At 47.5% G+C, this 19,474-nt stretch overlaps 1 protein-coding gene across 1 annotated transcript in view; it reads right to left on the bottom strand.

Moving 5' to 3' along the window:
* NT5DC3 (5'-nucleotidase domain containing 3) overlaps positions 1 to 19,474 on the bottom strand; it is a 57,221-nt gene that overhangs the window by 14,589 nt on the left and 23,158 nt on the right. Inside the window, exons 3-11 of the mRNA XM_034987712.1 lie at positions 16,219 to 16,293; positions 15,498 to 15,553; positions 9,493 to 9,583; positions 8,440 to 8,577; positions 6,396 to 6,456; positions 5,866 to 5,968; positions 5,614 to 5,715; positions 3,294 to 3,375; positions 1,711 to 1,797 (exon numbers count right to left, since the gene is read on the bottom strand). Of these exons, the coding sequence (XP_034843603.1) occupies positions 1,711 to 1,797; positions 3,294 to 3,375; positions 5,614 to 5,715; positions 5,866 to 5,968; positions 6,396 to 6,456; positions 8,440 to 8,577; positions 9,493 to 9,583; positions 15,498 to 15,553; positions 16,219 to 16,293 (795 nt within the window). The remainder of the gene's footprint in view (positions 1 to 1,710; positions 1,798 to 3,293; positions 3,376 to 5,613; positions 5,716 to 5,865; positions 5,969 to 6,395; positions 6,457 to 8,439; positions 8,578 to 9,492; positions 9,584 to 15,497; positions 15,554 to 16,218; positions 16,294 to 19,474) is intronic.

The following is a 19,474-nucleotide window of genomic DNA, read 5'->3' as shown; positions in this document are numbered from 1 at the left end:
CTTCCAGAAACTGAAAAAGAGAGATCACTTCCTAACTTATTCTGAGGCAGTATTACCCTGATATCAAATTTTAATGTGAAAGGCTGTTTAAAACATGCACAGCTGAGCCCCACTGGAGTTTCGGACTCGGTAGGTCTGATGTGCGGCCTGAGAAACGGCATTTCTAACAAGTTTTCCAGGTGATGCTGACGTCACAGGGAGCACACTTGAAGAAACCGTTTTGTGAGCACCTCTCACGATGCTAAATCTGCATGCGTGTGTGTGCCTTCCCAGGGTCCTGTACCCACATACCTCGCGGGTAGCACATAGTTATCTCATCAAGGCCCAAGACTCCACTTGGCAAGAGGCAAATGTCTGTGACGCCACGGCCAAACACTCTGGTCGTGCCAGCCTCCGGATAGTAGCACTTCACTACGACTTTTACACACATTATCTTACTTCACTCTTCTCACAAATGAGGACACTGGGGCTTGGACGATGTGTGTCGGGTCACCCAGCTAAAAACAGGAGAGCTGGGGTGAAAACCTATCTTCCAGTCCTGAGCCCACGATTCCTTCCACTGGACCTCAGCCCGCTGGACAGACGTGGCCATGCAGGGCATGTGCTGCAATCACCTGGGAAGAGTGTCTCCGCACACAGACACTGGAATCACTCCCCTCCCCTCCCCCCCTCCCCCTGCCCCGCCCCCAGACGGTCTGAAGTCTGAGGCCACAGACCTCGGACTCCAGCACATGTACTATGAAAACGCATCCCCGACAGTCCTACTGCACAGCCCGTTCCAGCTCACTGCTTGGATGGCCGGTGGACACAAGAGGGACAGAAACATGAGACCACTCTAAAGTAGCTCCAAATGCTCGGAAATACCAATAATGGAGTTCGACTGCCAGCCACGCCCCCGCGCCGGTGACCCTGCCGACACCGGGTGTCACTCAGGCTTTGCACATCGTGCATGGTGCCATTAACCTGGGCTCACTGAGCAAACAGAAATTCACTGCACCAGGAGCCGAGCACGGCAGTAAACGTGACGGATTCGGTCTTGTTCCAGTTACAGATTAAATCATAATTCAAGTCCTGCAACGCTGCTCTAGTTATTCCAACGGGCATGAAATGCCTCACTTTCTTATAATAGCTGTTTCCTGGAAATGCCAGCTTTTGAACTTGCAAAAGAAGCCCTGACTAATGTTTACGAATTCTTCTTCGTCTACCTCTGATGTTTAATGAGAGGACAAAAAAGAAAAGAACTTGGGGTGCCTGGGTGACTCAGTCGGTTAAGCGTCTACCTTCGGCTCAGGTCATGATCCCAGGGTCCTGGGATCGAGCCCCGCATCGGGCTCCCTGCTCTGCGGGAAGCCTGCTTCTCCCTCTCCCACTCCCCCTGCTTATATTCCCTCTCTCGCTGTGTCTCTCTCTGTCAAATAAATAAATAAAATCTTTAAAAGAGAAAAGAACACTGGCATTTATTTTTTACCATTACTTAAATGGAAATATTTTTCTGATAAATCCTGAGTAAATTACTAATTTCTATCATTTCAAAAAAAATTACTTTTACACCTCTCATCCGTTCTGTTCTGTAAAAAATGAGACATTAAAAAAAAAAAAAAGGCGACCTAGTCCTCATTTTTATGAAAATGGTCTTAAAGAGAAATTCGTTAGGAAGTGAGACTAACACATCTGTCCCCCAACAAAGAAATGGAAAAAGAGGCTCCTCACCGCCAGGTCACTGTATATGTGGTCACCAAAATACAACACTTTGGATCCTCTCCATCCAGTAAGCTTCAAAAATTCATATAAATTGCCCTGCAATAATAGAAAAATATAGATATTATATCATCTGAGATAGAAGCCTATATAACCTGTGGCCCAAAATATCTATCTTTAAAAACTTTGCTTTCATATATAATTTAAGTATCAAAACATAAAAGACAAAAATACCTTTGCATGAAATCTCTCAGACCTTTCTTCTAAGTCAAATGCACTTTCCGAAAATGATTCATATTGTATATACCTCTTTGTAATGATCCTTTTACACTGAACAGTCTATGACCCTGTCAATAAGTAACTAATCTACCATTTCAGTAGCTGAGAAATACTGTGATTCCTTTTACCAATTCCCTGATGCTGGACATTTACCTTGTTATCTATTTTGTAACTCATGGTAAATATTCTTGTAGCAAAGTTTTAGCTACATCTTAATAATTTCCTTGGTCTAACTTCCTACTAGTGGGACGGCTATATCAAAGCCAATCTCTCAAGGTCTAGAAAATATACTTCCTGCCACATCAGCAGTGTGTTATAAATCCACCAGGAATGTACTGAGTTTTTTTAACCGTGTGGTACTGTTCTATAATTTCATGTGTTTTATAAATCTTACAGAAATATAAAAATTTTAAAGGATGAGATAAAACAAACTTCAGTAACACAAGAAGGGTCAGTGATTCAATCACTTATTCAAACATTTGAGAGCTTTACTGATATCAAAATATATCAAAACTGTATATGGGGGCACCTGGGTGGCTCAGGTGGTTAAGCGACTGCCTTCGGCTCAGGTCATGGTCCCAGGGTCCTGGGATCGAACTCCGCATCGGGCTCCCTGCTCAGCGGGAAGCCTGCTTCTCCCTTTCCCACTCCCCCTGCTTGTGTTCCCTCCCTTGCTGTCTCTCTCTGTCAAATAAATAAATAAAATCTTTAAAAAAACAACTGTAGGGGCGCCTGGGTGGCTCAGTTGGTTAAGCGACTGCCTTCGGCTCAGGTCATGATCCTGGAGTCCCAGGATCGAGTCCCGCATCGGGCTCCCTGCTCGGCAGGGAGTCTGCTTCTCCCTCTGACCCTCCTCCCTCTCATGCTCTCTGTCTCTCATTCTCTCTCTCTCAAATAAATAAATAAAATCTTTAAAAAAAATAAAAAAATAAAAATAAAATAAAAAAACAACTGTATATAAAACACAGCTCATCAGGAAATAATCACTAACTTAAGATAATACACCATGTGATTCAATGCTTCTTCAAGAGAAATATCCAAGGTTTACTACTAACATCTTAAATTATATATACTATGAAAGTAGTTCTTTAAATTTTGTTTTTAAGGACTATTCAATTCTGAGTTAATTTAGACATAACACATTGAGAATATACTGACTTAAGTTTAAATTTTGCTGCCATGTTATAAACAGCCAATTCAAGCAGAACACTCAGAACTATGCCAGGCACACGGGAGGCCTCAACAAACGTTGGCTGTTTTCATTATACCTGACCACAAAGCAAAGGAACAAGAAGGAAAAATCGGTCATGACGTACCTGCTTATAAATCTGGCCTTTCTGCAACTTGTGGATCTTGTCCCAGAGCAAGGCGCCTTTCTCGTTCACCTTGCGGAAAGGTCTAACAACAAAAAGGGGAAAACGCCATGACCCATGGGAACCGTGCATGCTGCCTGCTTAGGAAACACCACACGGTTACTCAGTGGGAATGGAAAGGGACTGCACAAACCTGGAAAAGGCCTGGAGCCCCAACTCCACCACCACACCCCCTGGCCCAGTGCACACATCGCAAACTGCAGACCCCGGGATCCAAAAGGTATTTAATGAGGAAAGAACTCCAGGGTCAAATAAATTTGGAAAACACTAGGCACTGCTTACGTCCCTCTTAAAAAGTCACTGAGGACTCTAAAAAGCCCTCCCAGGAGAGAAACTTTCTTTAGCCCAGATTTCCCAAAATGTACTTGATCCCACAGAAAATCTGCTTCACAAAAACAGCTTATGGAAAAACCACCTTAGTACACGTGTCCCACTCGGCGCTTGAAATCCAGCCACTCTAGATTTTGTACACTTATTGACAGGGTCATAGACTGTTCAGTGTAAAAGGATCATTACAAAGAGGTATATACAATCCAGCCACAAAACAAATCTGAGGAGGAGACAAATCACTTTATGACAGAGAATGGGAATAAGAATAGAGGCTTCCGGGAGCTCCCCTCTACTTGCTAGATGGGATGTGGCCTAATTCATGAATCAATTAATAAAGCCAATTAGATCTTTAAAATTAAAAGAAAAAAAAAGAATAAAAGTCCAAATGTTAATGTTTATGTGGGGGTCTGTTTGCCTTTTTTTAAGGTAACATTATTTGGATTGTTTTTCTAATCAGAAAAATTTAAACTGACTGCAAAAAATCTGGAAAATGCAGAATAGAATGAAGAAAAAGGGAAGTGACCCCTAATCCCAGTGCCCAGGTATAAACACCTAACATTTCAGTAGGTGTCTTTGAGTCTATAAAGATAGCATCTGTTATCTTTCTCTTTTTTATGAACACAAATGAGGATCACTGTGTATACTGATTTGTATCTCTTTTTCTCTAATGTTGTGAGCAATCTCCCATGTGATTACAAATCCTTTCATACATGTTTTTAACAGTCATAAAACATGCTCATTGCTTTTCTTCCCAAATACATCTTTTTCTTTTTTGAGAGAGAGAGAGGGCACGCGCATGCAGGGAGGAGAAGAGGGAGAAAGAGAGAGAGGATCCCAAGAAGGAACCATGCTCAGCACCGAGCCTGATGCGGGGCTTGATCCCATGACCCTGAGATCATGACCTCAGCCAAAATCAAGAATCGGTCACCCAACCAACTGAGCCACCCAGGCGCCCCCCAAATACATCATTTTTAATGGCTGTATAATACCCCCTCCCATGGATGTTCCTTTAGGTTGTCTCTGATCTTCATCATTATAAATAACACAGGGAGGAATGGAGGTGTCCCGTGCATGCAGAACAAAGACAAAATAAATGGGTGCGGGGGGAGGGGATGACACTTGGTGAAGAGGTCTGTTCCACACATTGCAAAACATTTTAGGGGCACCTGGGTGGCTCAGTCAGCTAAGCATCTGCCTTTGGCTCAGGTCATGATCCTGGGGTCCTGGGATCGAGCCCCTCATCAGGCTGCCTGCTCAGCAGAGGAGCTGCTTCTTCCTCTCTCTGTCCCTCCCTCCTGCTCATGCTCTCTTTCTCTCTCTCAATATAAATAAAATCTTTTAAAAAATAAAACATTTTTAAATGTTAAAAAAAATATTTTAGGATCCCTGACCCCCACCTACAAACGCTAAGAGCACACCCTAGTCACCGTCATAACCCAAAATTTCCCAGCTCCTCGATTTCGCGTGGCAGGAAGACGCTATGTAAGTCTTGGTAGAGATTTACTCCATCTGACACAAAACCTGTGTTGCAGAGCTTTGCAAAATCCAGCTGTAATTTTAAATGCACCAGTGAGAGCCGTACGTACCAAAATACCCACCAGGTGGCCCGCTGTTGCTGTTGTTCTGTTACGCTTCACAACGCATCTGCATCAAGGGGTCTAACTTATGATGTAATACTAAGTGTGGCTTTTTCATTGCTGTCAATCTTTTTCTTTTTTTTTTTTTATCTTTTTCTTAGAGCCTGACCCCCAGGACTGAAGTGGGCCCAGCTGAAGTGAGAACCATCTCAACAGGTGCGAGCCGTCCTCAAAATCAAAAGCTACAATGTCAGACGCTTCTGATTTTCCAACTAGACTTCACCAAGTCACACGACTTAAATGTTCACAGCAGCAAAGGATGACCATCTAGTTCTCCCAGAAAGACAGATGCTCACCTCCGCTTATCATTAAAGAAGTTTGGCTTCTCGGCCTGAACGATGACCACATCAAAAAGGTCCCTCCAGTCTTTTCCGACAATATACTTCATCCCTTTGTCCCTGAAACAACAGGTCAGCCAGGTGAGTCTAACAAGAAACGGATTCACTACCTTTGCAACGTTTTCTTTCAAATTTTCAACTGTGAACTTAAATGGGAATACCAGACAAGACGTGAGCCAGAAGCCAGCAGGGACACCCACTGCCACTTACACGAAACTACTGGGGCTGTTGGTGATGAGGAACATCTTCTTGCCGTGATCAGCCAGTTTGGCCAGCACTGCCCGGGTCTGCTCGGCATAGCAGATGTACTTTTCTAAGAGCGAGAGACAAATTCACACACGGATTCAGCATGAGGTCAGTCAGTCTGCAAGGGCTCCCTAAACCTGTGGGTCCAGTGCGTCCGGGGCCCTTGGGAGAAGGCAAGTCTTAAGGAAGCGTGGTTCAGGCTGGCCTAGCAGTACCTGGTCCAGCAGGAACCAAGACTCCACCCCCTCGGTCTAAGGGAACATACTAGATGCCTGCCTGCCACAGCCAGCGCCTATCTTTTTGGGTCAGGATTAGGTGGAGGTCTGAGACAAAGGGGAGGGAGACGTCTGAGGTGCGAGGAAGCAAGGTCCTCACGCTGCACTGGGAAGAGGTACTGGGCGCCGGCTCGGCACCAAGAATGAAAATAACGGCCGGCTCGTGGCCCGGCAAAGGGACGGGCTGAAGCGGCCCTCGCGATAATGCTGCCCACGTACCAATATCTGCTTCGATCGCGCTGTACATGATTCCTTTGATGTGCACATCTCGAATTGAATCCTGTCGAAAGAGAGGTTTCCAATCAGTGATGGGGTCAGTGAGACAGCCTGCGCGACAGGACGAGCGGAACGGCATTTGCAACGATGTCCGCCTTCAGAGGCCTGGCCGTCCGAGCACCAAATGAAATCCCAGTGCTGGGCCATTTCACACAGGCGACCAACACTTAGGTTTCCATGGCAACAGTGGCAGTTTTCAGAAGGGTCACTGGGGGGACATAACTTGTGTGAACAATTCTGAATAAAATTCCACATGGTAAATGGAAATTTCTATGCAGTATCATGAACAGACAATTCCAGGGCATCTGGACAAAGGGAATTATTGCTTTTTTCATCTTTGCACCCCTCCCTAGACCCCAAGACAGGTTCTCTACTCCAGAGAAAGAGGCTGAGACCAATGACAAGCTCTTCCATTCAGCGAGGCGAGGAGCGGTCAGTGAGATGCTAACTCAGGCAGACACCAGGAAGAGGAGGCCACGAGCCCCTCACAGGCCACAGGCTGTGGCGGCCTGATGCCTGGCAGGTGTCAGAGTGCAGCCCCACTCTCAGGGGGCACTAAGCAGGTCCACCATAGAGGTGGCTCTCCTGGAGGCACACGGAAACTTTCTGGAGCCTACAGCAGGGGACTGGGCTGCAGGCAAAACTGGGCCATAAGCCTTAGAAAACTGGTAGGAGATTTCTATCAAGAGTGAGCGCCTCTGGACTACAAACTCAACCTCGGCCACCTTCCAGCACAGGCTTCACATCGGCAGAAGGCAGGGATTCAGAGCAAGCCGAAGCCAAACTTCCTGGCTAGAAATCTAGGCTCTGCCATTACTAGCTGTGTGACTCTGGGCAAGTGACTCAACCTCTTTGTGCCTCAGTTTCTTTATCTGTAAAATGAGAGTAATAATAGTACCTACCTCCAGGCATGGTTGTGAGGATTTAATGAGTTAATGTGCAGAAAGCACTCAGAAAAACAGTGCCTGGAATATACCTCAGGGCTCTCCATTGGTGGTATCAGATAAACATCTCTCCTCATGACTGCAAGGGTTATATAACTACAAGTGGTTCTTTTATTTATCTTTTACTACAAGTGATACTTAAAATTCTTAAAGCATTTGTGCACATAAAAAGGAGAACAGAAACTAAATATTTAACTTTAGTTCAAATCATACCAGACTAATACTGAGAAACTAGAATTCATTCTTCATCTTCCTAAAACCCATGATTTAAAGCAGTCGAAATTTAAAATTAGTCATAAGGATATAATAAAAACATTGTAGTACATAAATACAGATCTCTTAAAAATATTAGTGCTTATTAAATATATATTACATATATAAATATATACATAGAAATACATACTTATAAACATATGTATATGGTATATGTATATGTTAATACATGAACATATTTTTAAGTACTGAAAAAAGTTCAGAAAGCTTAAAGAATATATATAAACACATGCGAACATAAATCAACATATATAAATACAAAGCTACATAAATGATGTACGTATATTTGCATGTAAGTTTCACAGCTGTCTATAACCCTCTCCAACTGGGTTTTCACACAGCTTTTGCAGGGCTGGGAAGGCCTACATGGAACCTCCGCGTACAAGAGAGAGGCCCGCTCTGGGCAACTGCAGTTGCATGGGCTGCAGCCTGCGTGTGAAGTCACCCCCTCTGCAGGCAGGCTCAGGGGTGAGCTGGGTCAGGCTAGACCTCAGCCACCACCCACCCCTCTGACCAGATGCACTGCCCCTGGCCTTTGGTCAGGAAGAATTAGAAATCCAGATAACAGTATGAGCGCCTTCTTCCTTAATTGATTTCCAGCTTCTTGCAGATCTTCTTAACATAAGATCTTTCTTAATAATTTTCAGGGTAAAACCATAAATAAAAGAGATCCCAGGCAAAGGACTATTTCAAATACCTAACCCAAGGAGGCTAACGATGCTGTCCCTTCTGCTAAAACCCTCTGGGAGACATGGACCACCGCCTCTCACCTTGACATCTTTGTACAGATGGACAGGTTCATAGTCAATGTTGTTCTTAAGGAAGTATTCATTCACACAGGAGAGGAGGGACATCTCCGGCAGGGAGAAGATGTCCATGAACTGCTTCATGGTGTTTCCATGAGAACTCTGCAGGCAGGGAGGAGAGCGTCAGAAACAGAGACCAACACCACAGCAGAGCCAGACTTGACATTTACCCGGGGGGATTCTGGTCATCAACATCTGGATCCCTCTCCCCAAGAAAAGGACAATTCTAACAATAACAAAGTAGAAGCATTCGCCTTATTTCTTATCGTTCCTGGCACAGCTGATGATGTACTCTACGCATAACTGGGAAATCCAAGGAAATGTCCTGATTTCCGCCCCCAAAAAATCTAACCACTTTTTCATGCTCCTGTGAGCTCTAACTTCCAGCTCACACTCTCCCATCAAACACAGAGGAAAGCCGGCAAGTAGACTACTTACTGCCCATGGAATGGCATAAAAAGCCACATAACTCTCCTGAATGTGAGTGCCCCCACACAGCCATATGTGAGCCTGAAAAAGAGCCTTTCTCTGAATGCCTGCAATTAGTAAGCCTAAGTTTACCAGCTGACCGGGCATCTTCCAGTGCATTTTGACAGTGCAAATAAGAGTGCACCTAATAAGACGAGCAAAAATTCAGAAAGCAAAGAGAACCACAAAAGTCAGAGAAGCAGAGGCTTCCCTCCAACCACAGGGTGACCTGCTGTCCTCGATCTCAGGGAAGGCAACCACAGCTGCCCTGACTTCATCCAGAAAGTGGGGACATGCCTGGGGTGGGGGGTTGTAGACAGGGACGGGTGCAAGGAAGGTATAAAGAACCTTCATCAGATAGGGAGGAAAGAGCTAAAAAAGTGGAACCATGAAGGGCCTAGGAGAGATGCCAACATACTAGCCAAATCCAGGGCCTCTCAAAACAGTCCCAAATGCCCTTGTCAGTTCCACAGGAGCACTCAGAGAGATCCTAAATCTACCAGGACATGTCTGTTGACAAGCTGCTTTAAATAAATAATCTCTCATTACCTTTCCATAAAAGTCGCTCATCTGTTCCAGGGGCACGTGGGACCCCTCATACATTTCAATGACTTCTTCATCAGGGACAACACTGAGGCCTCTGGAAAAATCACAGGTAGTGCAGTTAGACTCAACTAGTGAGAGCAGTGACTTCAGACCTCTGGCAACTGCTGGGATTTTTCAGCCCCGGGGCAAGACGCCAATGTCACAAGGAGGTGAGATGTGCCACGGGTAACTGCTACCAGTGACAGGCAAGAAGCTACTACTCCTACCACCACCACCACCACCACCACCAGCAGCATTCTGTGGGTAATAAGGGCAGGAAAAATAACACGTACTAAAGCGGGCAGGTGTGAACTCCACACGGTCATTCACTTACTTCTCAGCAATCCTAGGAGGGAAGCACTAACATTTTCCCATTTCCCAGCAGAGGCAACTGAGGCCCAGAAAGGTCACGTATCTTACCCGAGGTCACCAAAGTAGGAAGTCGTGGGACATGACCAGACCCCAGGCTTTCTGGCTCTAGGGGCCCAGGCTCCTCAATCACTAATGTCACACAGGTACAAGGTACAAGGTACAAGGCCTTCCTTTGCTTTGGGAGTAGGGTTTGCTTTGGGGGTGGGTTTAGGTTTCCGTTTTCATGTTTTATGTTTTTAATAGATTAGGGACGGAAAGGCTAGCTTTGTCTCTATCATCCTCCTGCCCTCTGATACTCACTCCTAAAAAGGTCAGCACTGAGACAGGAAAGGCCACACATGAGGCTCGGGTGGACTAAACCCTGTGACACAAGGCAGGAAGCCTGGGTGCCATCTCCGAGAGGGATGACCCCAAATGAGACGTGACAGTCAAGGCCAGTTTCCTCATCTATAAAAAGCCAGGGTAACATCTGCCAACTGCCTGCCTCCGGGAGCCACGGCAGAATCTGCAAACGAATCCAGCTTCTCCACAAAGAGGAAAATAAATTTTGGAGTCAGAGCGAAGAGCAACCTGGCTTTCACCTCTGCCGCCTCCGTCGCCAGCGCTCTGAGCAGGTGCTCTCACCAGGGATTTAATGCTCTCATATTTTCTCACCTAGCACTGCCCCCTCTAGAGGGTCACGAAGAAGAACGTCGGTTCCCCAGCCGCTTCTGTGGGGAAGGTGCTTGGGAAACAAGGCATCAGTGGTGAGGAGACCACAGAATGGATGATGGGAAGTCCACCCAGTGCTACCTACAGTATGAGTATGAATAATGCCCTGAGAGTCTCAGTTACTAATACGAACCGGCTGCTTATAAAACCACAAATATAAAATATAATTTATGTTTGATATGTAAGTGTAATGAAAATATAATTTCAGCCTCTTTCCTCTGTTCTCCGCCCTCATATAACTTTCAAAAATACCCAAGGGGATTCATTAGTATTTTGCCCACATCTTCATTAACTTGCTACAACTTGCAGCCTGTGAAAACAAAGGAGGCCTTGCACTTCCCTTTATCATTCAGCCGATCATTCTGGGCGGTGACCTTGAGGCAGAGCTCCTGCTCAGGTGTGCACCTGCCTAAGACTCTAACACTTAGAAAGAAATTATAAAAAAATGAAAGAACTCTGCTGGGTGAGTCATTTTCCTGCTCCCACACTAGGCCCTGCCAGGTTCACAGCCTCCCAAGCTGCCCCAGTAACTACTGAACGTCAGCTCAGAAGCAGCGGTGAGATGAGTCGGCTGCAGCGAGCCGGATTCGGCAGGAGGCGGCTCCGGCAGGGACAGCAGTCCACAGGCCGGCGGCCACAGGCTCCGGGGCACGGCCAGCCGCACCCGGGGGCAGCCTCAACCAGCGCGAGGATCAGAATGCAAACTACTTGATGTGGCCCCGTGAGGTTGTGAGAAATATAAAGGTTAGGAGCACAGATCCGCAAGTGTCTGCCCGGGGTTCAGCTTCCTTAATTAGTAGGGATATCACCTGGACAAGCAACAGAACCTCTTCGGGTCTCAGTGTCATTTTTAAAATGGGGAACAATAGGGCGCCTGGGTGGCTCAGTCGGTTAAGCGACTGCCTTCGGCTCAGGTCATGATCCTGGAGTCCCGGGATCGAGTCCCACATCGGGCTCCCTGCTCGGCGGGGAGTCTGCTTCTCCCTCTGACCCTCTCCCCTCTCACGTGCTCTGTCTCTCATTCGCTCTCTCTCGCAAATAAATAAAATCTTAAAAAATAATAATAATAAATAAATAAAAAATAATAATAAAATAAAAAAATAAAATGGGGAACAATAATAGTGTCTGCCTCCTGGCATAGCTGAGAAGATCAGATGAGCTACTATATACAGAAGAGTACGTGGCAAGCGCTAGCAAAGCTTTGCTGGTGTACCTGTGATGAGAACAAGCGTAGCTTTTCCCCAGGTCCCTAGCCAGAACCTGAACTGTGGGTACCAAATGGGACTGTAGTGAGAGCCAGTCTGCCTCCCCCTCTGGCCTGTGGCATTCGCTCCCACAGCCCACAACACAAAACTCAACCTGATATAGGAGCTGGGGACCCACGGCAGGTCTCAGAAATGGGCAAGGCTGAGGAGGGGGCATTCTGCCCTGCCAAGGCCTTTCCCCTTTTCAGGGAAAGGCAAGAGCAGGGACACTCTTCGTGTCTCTACTGCCTGGGGCACACTCTGGTCTACCCGACAAGCACCCCTGGGGCAGCCAGGGGAATCACGCCAATTCTACAGAGGAACAAACCAAGGCTTTGAGATGGTCAAGAAGTGGCTCAAGGCCACACACACGAAAGCGGTGAGGCAGGGCCCACGCTGAGGAAGTGTGACTCCGGAGCCCACACACACACCCATGCTGCCTCAGCCCACCACATCCCTGAGCGCTGCGGCCACAGCGACCTTCCCAGGACCTAAACCCGACGCTCCCTCTCCTTCAAATGCCTCGGCTGGCTTCTCCCGCCTAGCCCTCTCCATACTCCCTAACATGGTGGACAACTGACCTACAGAAGAAGAAACAAGGCAGTTAGGAGCTGTAGGACTACGTGGTCTGAGAAGAAGAAGGAAAGACCATGTCGGGCTGAGGGGGGCGGGGGGTGAGGCCTCAGCACCAGTCAGCCTTGAAGGAAGGGTGGATGAGATTTCAAGAAGCAGCGAGGAAGGAAAACTGCACCCTGGTAGAACACACCAGCATGAGCAGATAGTGAGCAGCAGGAAAGGAGACCTCGGAGGAGAGGAATATACGTGCTACATGCACCTGCCTCATGCACGCCAAGACTGGCTGTAACTGCTGGGAAGAGACCGTCCCCTGTTCCTGTTGACCTGGGGCCAGGGGTGTCACCAGGGGTCTCCATGTGCAGGGACCTGCTTGGAGCAAACCCAGAGGGAGAGAGCCAACAGATAGAAAGAGTTCTGACAACATCAATTTGGCCCCTGGAGCCAGCCACGCCTGCAACTGGCACTGTCCCTTGGATTGCACAACAGGTGAGCTAATGTTGTGTTTCTGGTTAACCCAGTCTGAGTTGGGTTTCAGTCACTTGTAACCAAGAGTCGTAACTAATCAGGAGGTGAAAGAGCTGTGTGTGGAAGAAGAGTAGGATACGGGTTTAGAGAAGGCTGGTGGAAAACCTAAGAGGTTTGGGCTCCATTCTCCAGGCAGTGGGAGCTAGCCAGGATTTCAGAGGAGAGACTGTTGAGGGCAATGCTTTAGATGAATCAGTCCAGCAACAATGTCCAGGACAGACCACACTGCAGAAAACTACAAGAGCCCAAGAGAAAAGGATTAAGTTTCTGAGCCAGGGAGCTGATGGCAGGAACAGAGACGGAGGGACAGATTCGAAAGATCTGGTGAAGGATTTCCTTAACCTAATCCGTTCACGAAAACCATGCTGCATATAGGTCAAAGGCACAGGCTCAGAGCCAGACAAGCTGGGTCTGAATTCCACTTCTGTGTGGCCTTGGACAAGTCACTTAACATCTCTGGGACTAATACCAGTAGTACCTACCTCATAAGGTTATTTCAAGGATCAAATAAGTGAACCCAAATAAAACCTTATGACAGTGTCTGTGCTGTAGCAAGACTTCGTATTTGCTCGTTGCTATTTATTATTACTACTATTATTTTCATCAACACCAGCATCTCTTCTCCCTCCTGAAACACCATTAAAATGATAGCAAAAGAATAAACTACTCAGCGGCACCTAGAGTGCTCGGTCAGTTAAGCACCTGACTCTTGATTTCAGCTCAGGTCATGATCTCAGGGTCATGAGACTCAGACCCTCATGGGTTCCGTGCTGGGTGTGGAGCCTGCTTGGGATTCTCTCTCTCTCTCTCCCTCTGCTGTTCCCCACCCCACTTGCACATGCACATTCTCTCTCTCAAAAAAAAAAAAAAAGAATAAACTACTCAAAAAGTAAAAGGATATGAGAGCAAAGACATCAGTAGACATTTCAACATGTTCGTGGAAGACAAATAGCAGATGAAAAGGAGGCTCCTGGCTTAGGAAGCTGAGAATAGGGTCCTGCATGGGGACACCAACGCGAAGAACTGATCAGCGGCCAGAGCCCCCAGAAAGGCTCAGCTCTGCGAGGCACCGGGGAGCTCCTGGAGGATATGCTAAAGCAGAATGAGGGAGTAAAGCCAAAGAGAGGAAAAGATGGGCATCAGGGAACAGAGAGAGAGGCAAACCCAAGCCCCAGGATGAGCCATCAGAGAAGGTCAGAGCAGAAGGGGTAGTCAATTAAACACAAAAGTAACTGATAAGATATCTAAAACATTTGAATTGTTGGGAAATAAATACATGGATGATATTGGTGATGGAGGATTTAGAAAAAACTAGGGACACCTCTACAGAAAACAAAGCAGATAAAAAGTGATGTTATTATTAAATCTAAGAAAAAGCAAGCACTGTACACAGAAGAAAGCAGTCACAGTGCACGAAATGGCGTAAGAGGGAACATGACTTGCAGAGTCAGGATGCAAACAACGACCAAGGATGGAGAAACACGCAGACACAGATCCGCACGAGGCTCGAAGAACGAGCCCAGAGAAGCGGGGGCTTGTGCGTGCACCAAGTCCTGTCCCATGGCAGAGACAACGTCCAGAATTAATAAATTAGGAAACAGAAGTATGAGCACATTATTTAGAAACAGAAAGAAAAGGGGCACCTGGGGTGCTTCTCCCTCTCCCTCTGCCTGCCGCTCTGCCTCCTTGAGCTCTCTATCTCTCTGTCAAATAAATAAATTAAAAATCTTTAAAAAAAAAAAAAAAGGAAAAAGAGATAGGAAGAAAAATGTGAAGAAAAAAATGAAGAGTGTAAAGGGCTTGGGTGGGGAGGAGGACAGAGGGTTACTGCAGCCCGCCACGACGCTCTCGGCACTATATGATCGGAACTGTGTGCATGTTTAACTTGGATAAAAAAACATTAATTTTAATAAAGAGTTTGTGAAAGAAGAACCTAAGATAGGCACATCTCTTTTTTTAAGGTATAATGACCATACTCCTAAATCCTCCCCCAAATTCAAGGATTAGAAAAGGCAAAATCCTTCATTTTCAAAGTGACAAAGATTTTGGACTGAGCTAAGTGCTTCTACTAATTCTAATAAATGGGAGGGGGGTCTTAATATCCGAACTACTCAACTGCCATGGTGGGAACAAGAATCCGCTGCCTCACCCCAGCCTCCCTCCCCACCCAAAACCTCGGCTCCAGGACCCTCACTCAGCGGCAGACGGGCACCTCTAGAGAGCCCGTCCTCTCCTAGAACCTCCCCAGAGCGCCCCCTAATGGCCTAAACACCATCATCACCTTGATCCCTACGGACTGCAGTCTGATTAATTTATGTGGCTTCCAATCTACACTCCAAGCTCCTTGGGGCATCCGTGTAAGCCAAACCCTTCGGGTCTGGCATAACAGGCCCCAATAAATGTTCTTGAATGAACAGTGAATAAATCACAAATACACACACTACAACTCTTCATAACTAAGCAGTCAATGGGTCTTAGGTCTGTCACCCAAAGCCACTTCGTTACAATGAGTGAATTAAGTTTACCTCCTCTTATTCTTACCTGTAGACAGTTCCCAACTGGATGTAATGAAAAGCATCAATCTTCATCAATACTGCCTTCAAAAACATAAACACATACACACACACAGGTGAAGAATGCACAGCAAGCTGCATATTTAATGAGAATTTCAGGTGTCATTACAAACCCTATCAGCACCAGGCTGATGTGGCAAAGAAGCACACTGTATGTGTCCAACAGGTTTGCCTGTTGATTAGAGCACTGTGGGGGCACCTGGGTGGCTCAGTCGGTTAAGCATCTGCCTTTGGCTCAGGTCATGATCTCAAGGTCCTGGGATCCAGCCCCATATCAAGCTCCCTGCTCAGTGGGGAGTCTGCTTCTCCCTCTCCCACTCCCCCCTTGCTCATCCTCTCCCTCTCTCACTCGCTTGCTCTCTCAATAAATAAAATCTTAAAAAAAAAAAAAGCACTGTGCAGTCTGTTAAGGAAATGACTGATGTGCAAAAATATGACAATTGACTCCTCAAAACACCAAAAACGACTTCTAGAAATAAAGAGTATCTTCCAAATAGCTAAATGCATTCATTTTTTTCTAATAGTCTTTTGCAGAAGACTTTATCCAAAGATGTTTTTTAGTAATTCAGTTCTGCAGCCCCAAGGAATAGAATTTAAAATCAACTTCTGTGTCCAGCAAAGAAAAGCACCGAGAGTACATTATTCCCAAACACCATTAAACTGTAGAAAAACAGGACGATGAAACCTACCCGCTGCACATCATAATGAAGTCCACGAATTGCAAAATTTGGGTCATACTCATACTTCCTGATTTCCACCGGATACTAAGAAAGAAGAAAGGCAGCATTTTTAGCTAACAATGTACTAAGTTCAAATAGTGTCCAGATTTGGTCCCTGTACAAAAGCTGAGGTGGCTGACACACTTTGGTGGGAAGATGGGGTGAGGACAGACCACAGCTTAGCCCTCTGCTTCTGGACCAAGGACCTCTTGGTCACAGAGCCCTCCCTCCACCCCACTCCTGTTCATCTGCCCAAGCACAGGTAAGGTCTCACCCCCGGCCCCAGCTTCTCTCGTCTTCACTACCCCCGTCCAATCTTCCCTCTGCCCCCGGCCCCTCTATCTCCTAGGAGCCCAGAAATACGTCTGCTTCCACCTCCAAGACTTCGCCTCCTCCTACTGTATTTAAGGCGGCTAATGAAGAGGAACTGGAGCATCCCCTCTCTTAGAAGGGTGACTTTCCCCAACACATTACCAACCATCCATTCAGCTCAGATATGAGCACCTCAATGTACCGGCCCCCGGCGTGGCCCCACTGCCAGGTTTCATGAAGAGACCAAGCTGAAAACTTTTCAAAGGGGGGGGTAGGTCCCCTCCATATAGCTTTCATTGCTTTTCTCATCCAGATAGTCGGCCGCTGCTTACCCCCCCGCCCCGGGTGGAAGGACCTCCCTGTTGTCAGGTACGGCCTCCCTCCCACTTGGGCCGAGAGGGCCCTTTCTCAGCATGTGGTAGCCAGTTACTGCTCCAGCACTCTGACTCAGAACATGCGTGACTTTTGGAGGCAGCTCGGCTTCCCTGGTAGCTCCTATTATCAAACCATTCCTCAAACTATGCAAAAATCCCAGCCCTGTTCATATCTACTAGACTAGGTCCGCCCCTCCCCCCCAAATCTCAGCATTAGAACACGGGCTACCCCCCCGGTAGCACCGAGGTACCGAGCACTGCGTCTGCTGGTACCGCAGGCAGGCCCTCCCATTCCCATTTTACAGATGGGGCACCAGAGGCACTGACAGAGACAGGGTGGCCGGGCCACACAGCTGCGATGTGGTGGGCAGGGAATCAGGCCTGGACCTCTTCCCCTGTTCTCCCCACTCCCCTCCGCCCTTGGAGTACAGACCTACAGGAAAGAAGAGTAAATTCCTGAGTCTAGAGAGGCTGTGGCACCAGGATCTTCCTTCCAGGTACAATGTAAACTGCTTAAGTAAAAATCTGGGCAGCTGGGGGCGCCTCAGTCGGTTAAGCGTCCAGCTTTTGGTTTCAGCTCAGGTAATGATCTCGGGGTTGTGAGATCGAGCCCCACGTCAGCTTCCATGCTGGGTGTGGAGCCTGCTTGAGATTCTCTCCCTCTCCCTCTGCCCCTCCCCCACTTAAAAAAAAAAAAGCCTAGACAGCTATCAAGAGGCACACAACCTCTTTGCACAAAAGCACTAACTTTCCATGGCCAGGGTCACGTTTGTGTGGAAACATTTCCTGCTTCCACCAGGCTGAATGGCATGCAGCAAGTGTTCAAGCTGCATAGAGTGCTGACTCAAATGTCACATCCGAGCTCATTTATCTAACACCTGCAGCGCATGCCAAGAAATCACCAAATGCTATTTCCACTCAGGGGCGTTTCCAAGAATCCTGAACACCGTGTACAGCTCTGCATTTTTATGAACAGACTTCACACACACATCCCAGAACCCCACACACGGCACCACAGTCCTGCCTCCCGAAGTGAGGCCATGGGTCTGCACACCTCTGGAATCTTCTCCTAAACTTGGGAGTGAGGAGAAAGATGTAGGACATGGGGGAGATATTTAAATGCTCCTGAGAGGGGTGCTTTTACTGAGTCATGGGCACACATTGTTCTGGACTTTATTCTATGTACTCCTCATTGAGGAGGTAGGGCATCTCATGTCCCTTGGACTGCTGAATCATCTGAGAAGTAGAGTCAAGGAACCTGCCCAAGCTCACAAAGATAAACAATGGCTGGGCCAGTACTTGAATCCGGGTCCATGTCACACCCAAGTCTACCCCAACCCCCTGCAATCCACTCTGAACAAACCCTGAGCCACCATACTGGACACTCCTTGCCTCCTGTGATGGCGGGGCCTGCGGCCTCCAAGGGCCCAGTGAGTTTCTCGGAGGATCCATGGTGACAAGGGGAGGGCCGGCCGCTGTGAGTAAGAGCAAGAGAGCGTACACACCGAACTCGCACTGCTGGAAAGTCTGGCGGCTCCTGCTTTGAACAAGGCCTATCTGGACTCCCCTGCAGGACACAGACCACACAGTGAGACACGGCCGTGTACCCACCCGTGGGCCCCAGAGCTGTGTGGTCTTGGGAAGCCACTCCTGATAGACACAAAGCGTTTCCAAGGGGTCCAGAGATTACGGCAGACGTGGAGAACGGACAGAAGCAGCTGAAAGGGCCTCACGGAACACTGTCGTCACAAAGAACAGGCCCCAGGGATGCAGGACCGGGCATCGAATCCCAGTCCTACTATGTGCTAGCTGGGTGTCCTACTATGTGCTAGCTGGGTGATCTTGGCAAGGTCACTGTCTCTCTGAGCATCGGTTTTCTCATCTCCAAAGTAAGGATGCCGAAAGTCCTACTGTAGATGGAAGCAGAGAAGATAAGTCAAAGGATGCATGCGGGGAGCGCCTGGCTGGATCGGTCGGTACAGTCTGTGACTCCTGATCTAGGGGTTTTAAGTTGGGTGTAGCCATTATTTAAAAATAAAATCTTCAAAAATTAAAAAAAGAAAAAAGGATGCATGCGGGCAGTGGGGTAGTCTCCGGCACGTAGCAAGTGCGCAATGACACGGAGCTGCTTTCCTGGACATGGAACTGGCGGGCCTGGGCTTTTAGACCCACTCTTCTAGCCTCCACTACCCTCCCAGAGGACTTCAGGCCCGTCACTTAACCCCTCCAGGCCCCTTCCTTCCTAGGGAAAATGAAATGGTTGGACTGGGGTGATTTCTATGTTCCACTCATGCCCCTAAATGGTTTCCCCATACAACCAACCAAGTCAAAACTGTCCTCACGGTGGGCCCCTTTCCAACACAGATGGAGAGACAGACACACAGAAACACACGCAGGCACACACGCTCGCACACACATGCACACACACACATGCAGGCACACAAACAAGCGCACACACACAGGCACACACGCACGTGCACGCTCGCGCACACACACGCAGGCACACACGCTCGCACACACACACATACAGGCACGCACAC

Source organism: Mirounga leonina, unplaced genomic scaffold (genome assembly GCF_011800145.1).
Source record: "Mirounga leonina isolate KUSES-001 unplaced genomic scaffold, KU_Mleo_1.0 Mir_418, whole genome shotgun sequence".
In the NCBI taxonomy this organism is placed as follows: Eukaryota; Metazoa; Chordata; class Mammalia; order Carnivora; family Phocidae; genus Mirounga; species Mirounga leonina.
The sequence above is the reverse complement of the archived record's forward strand: the minus strand, read 5'-3'. Positions and strand labels throughout refer to the sequence as shown.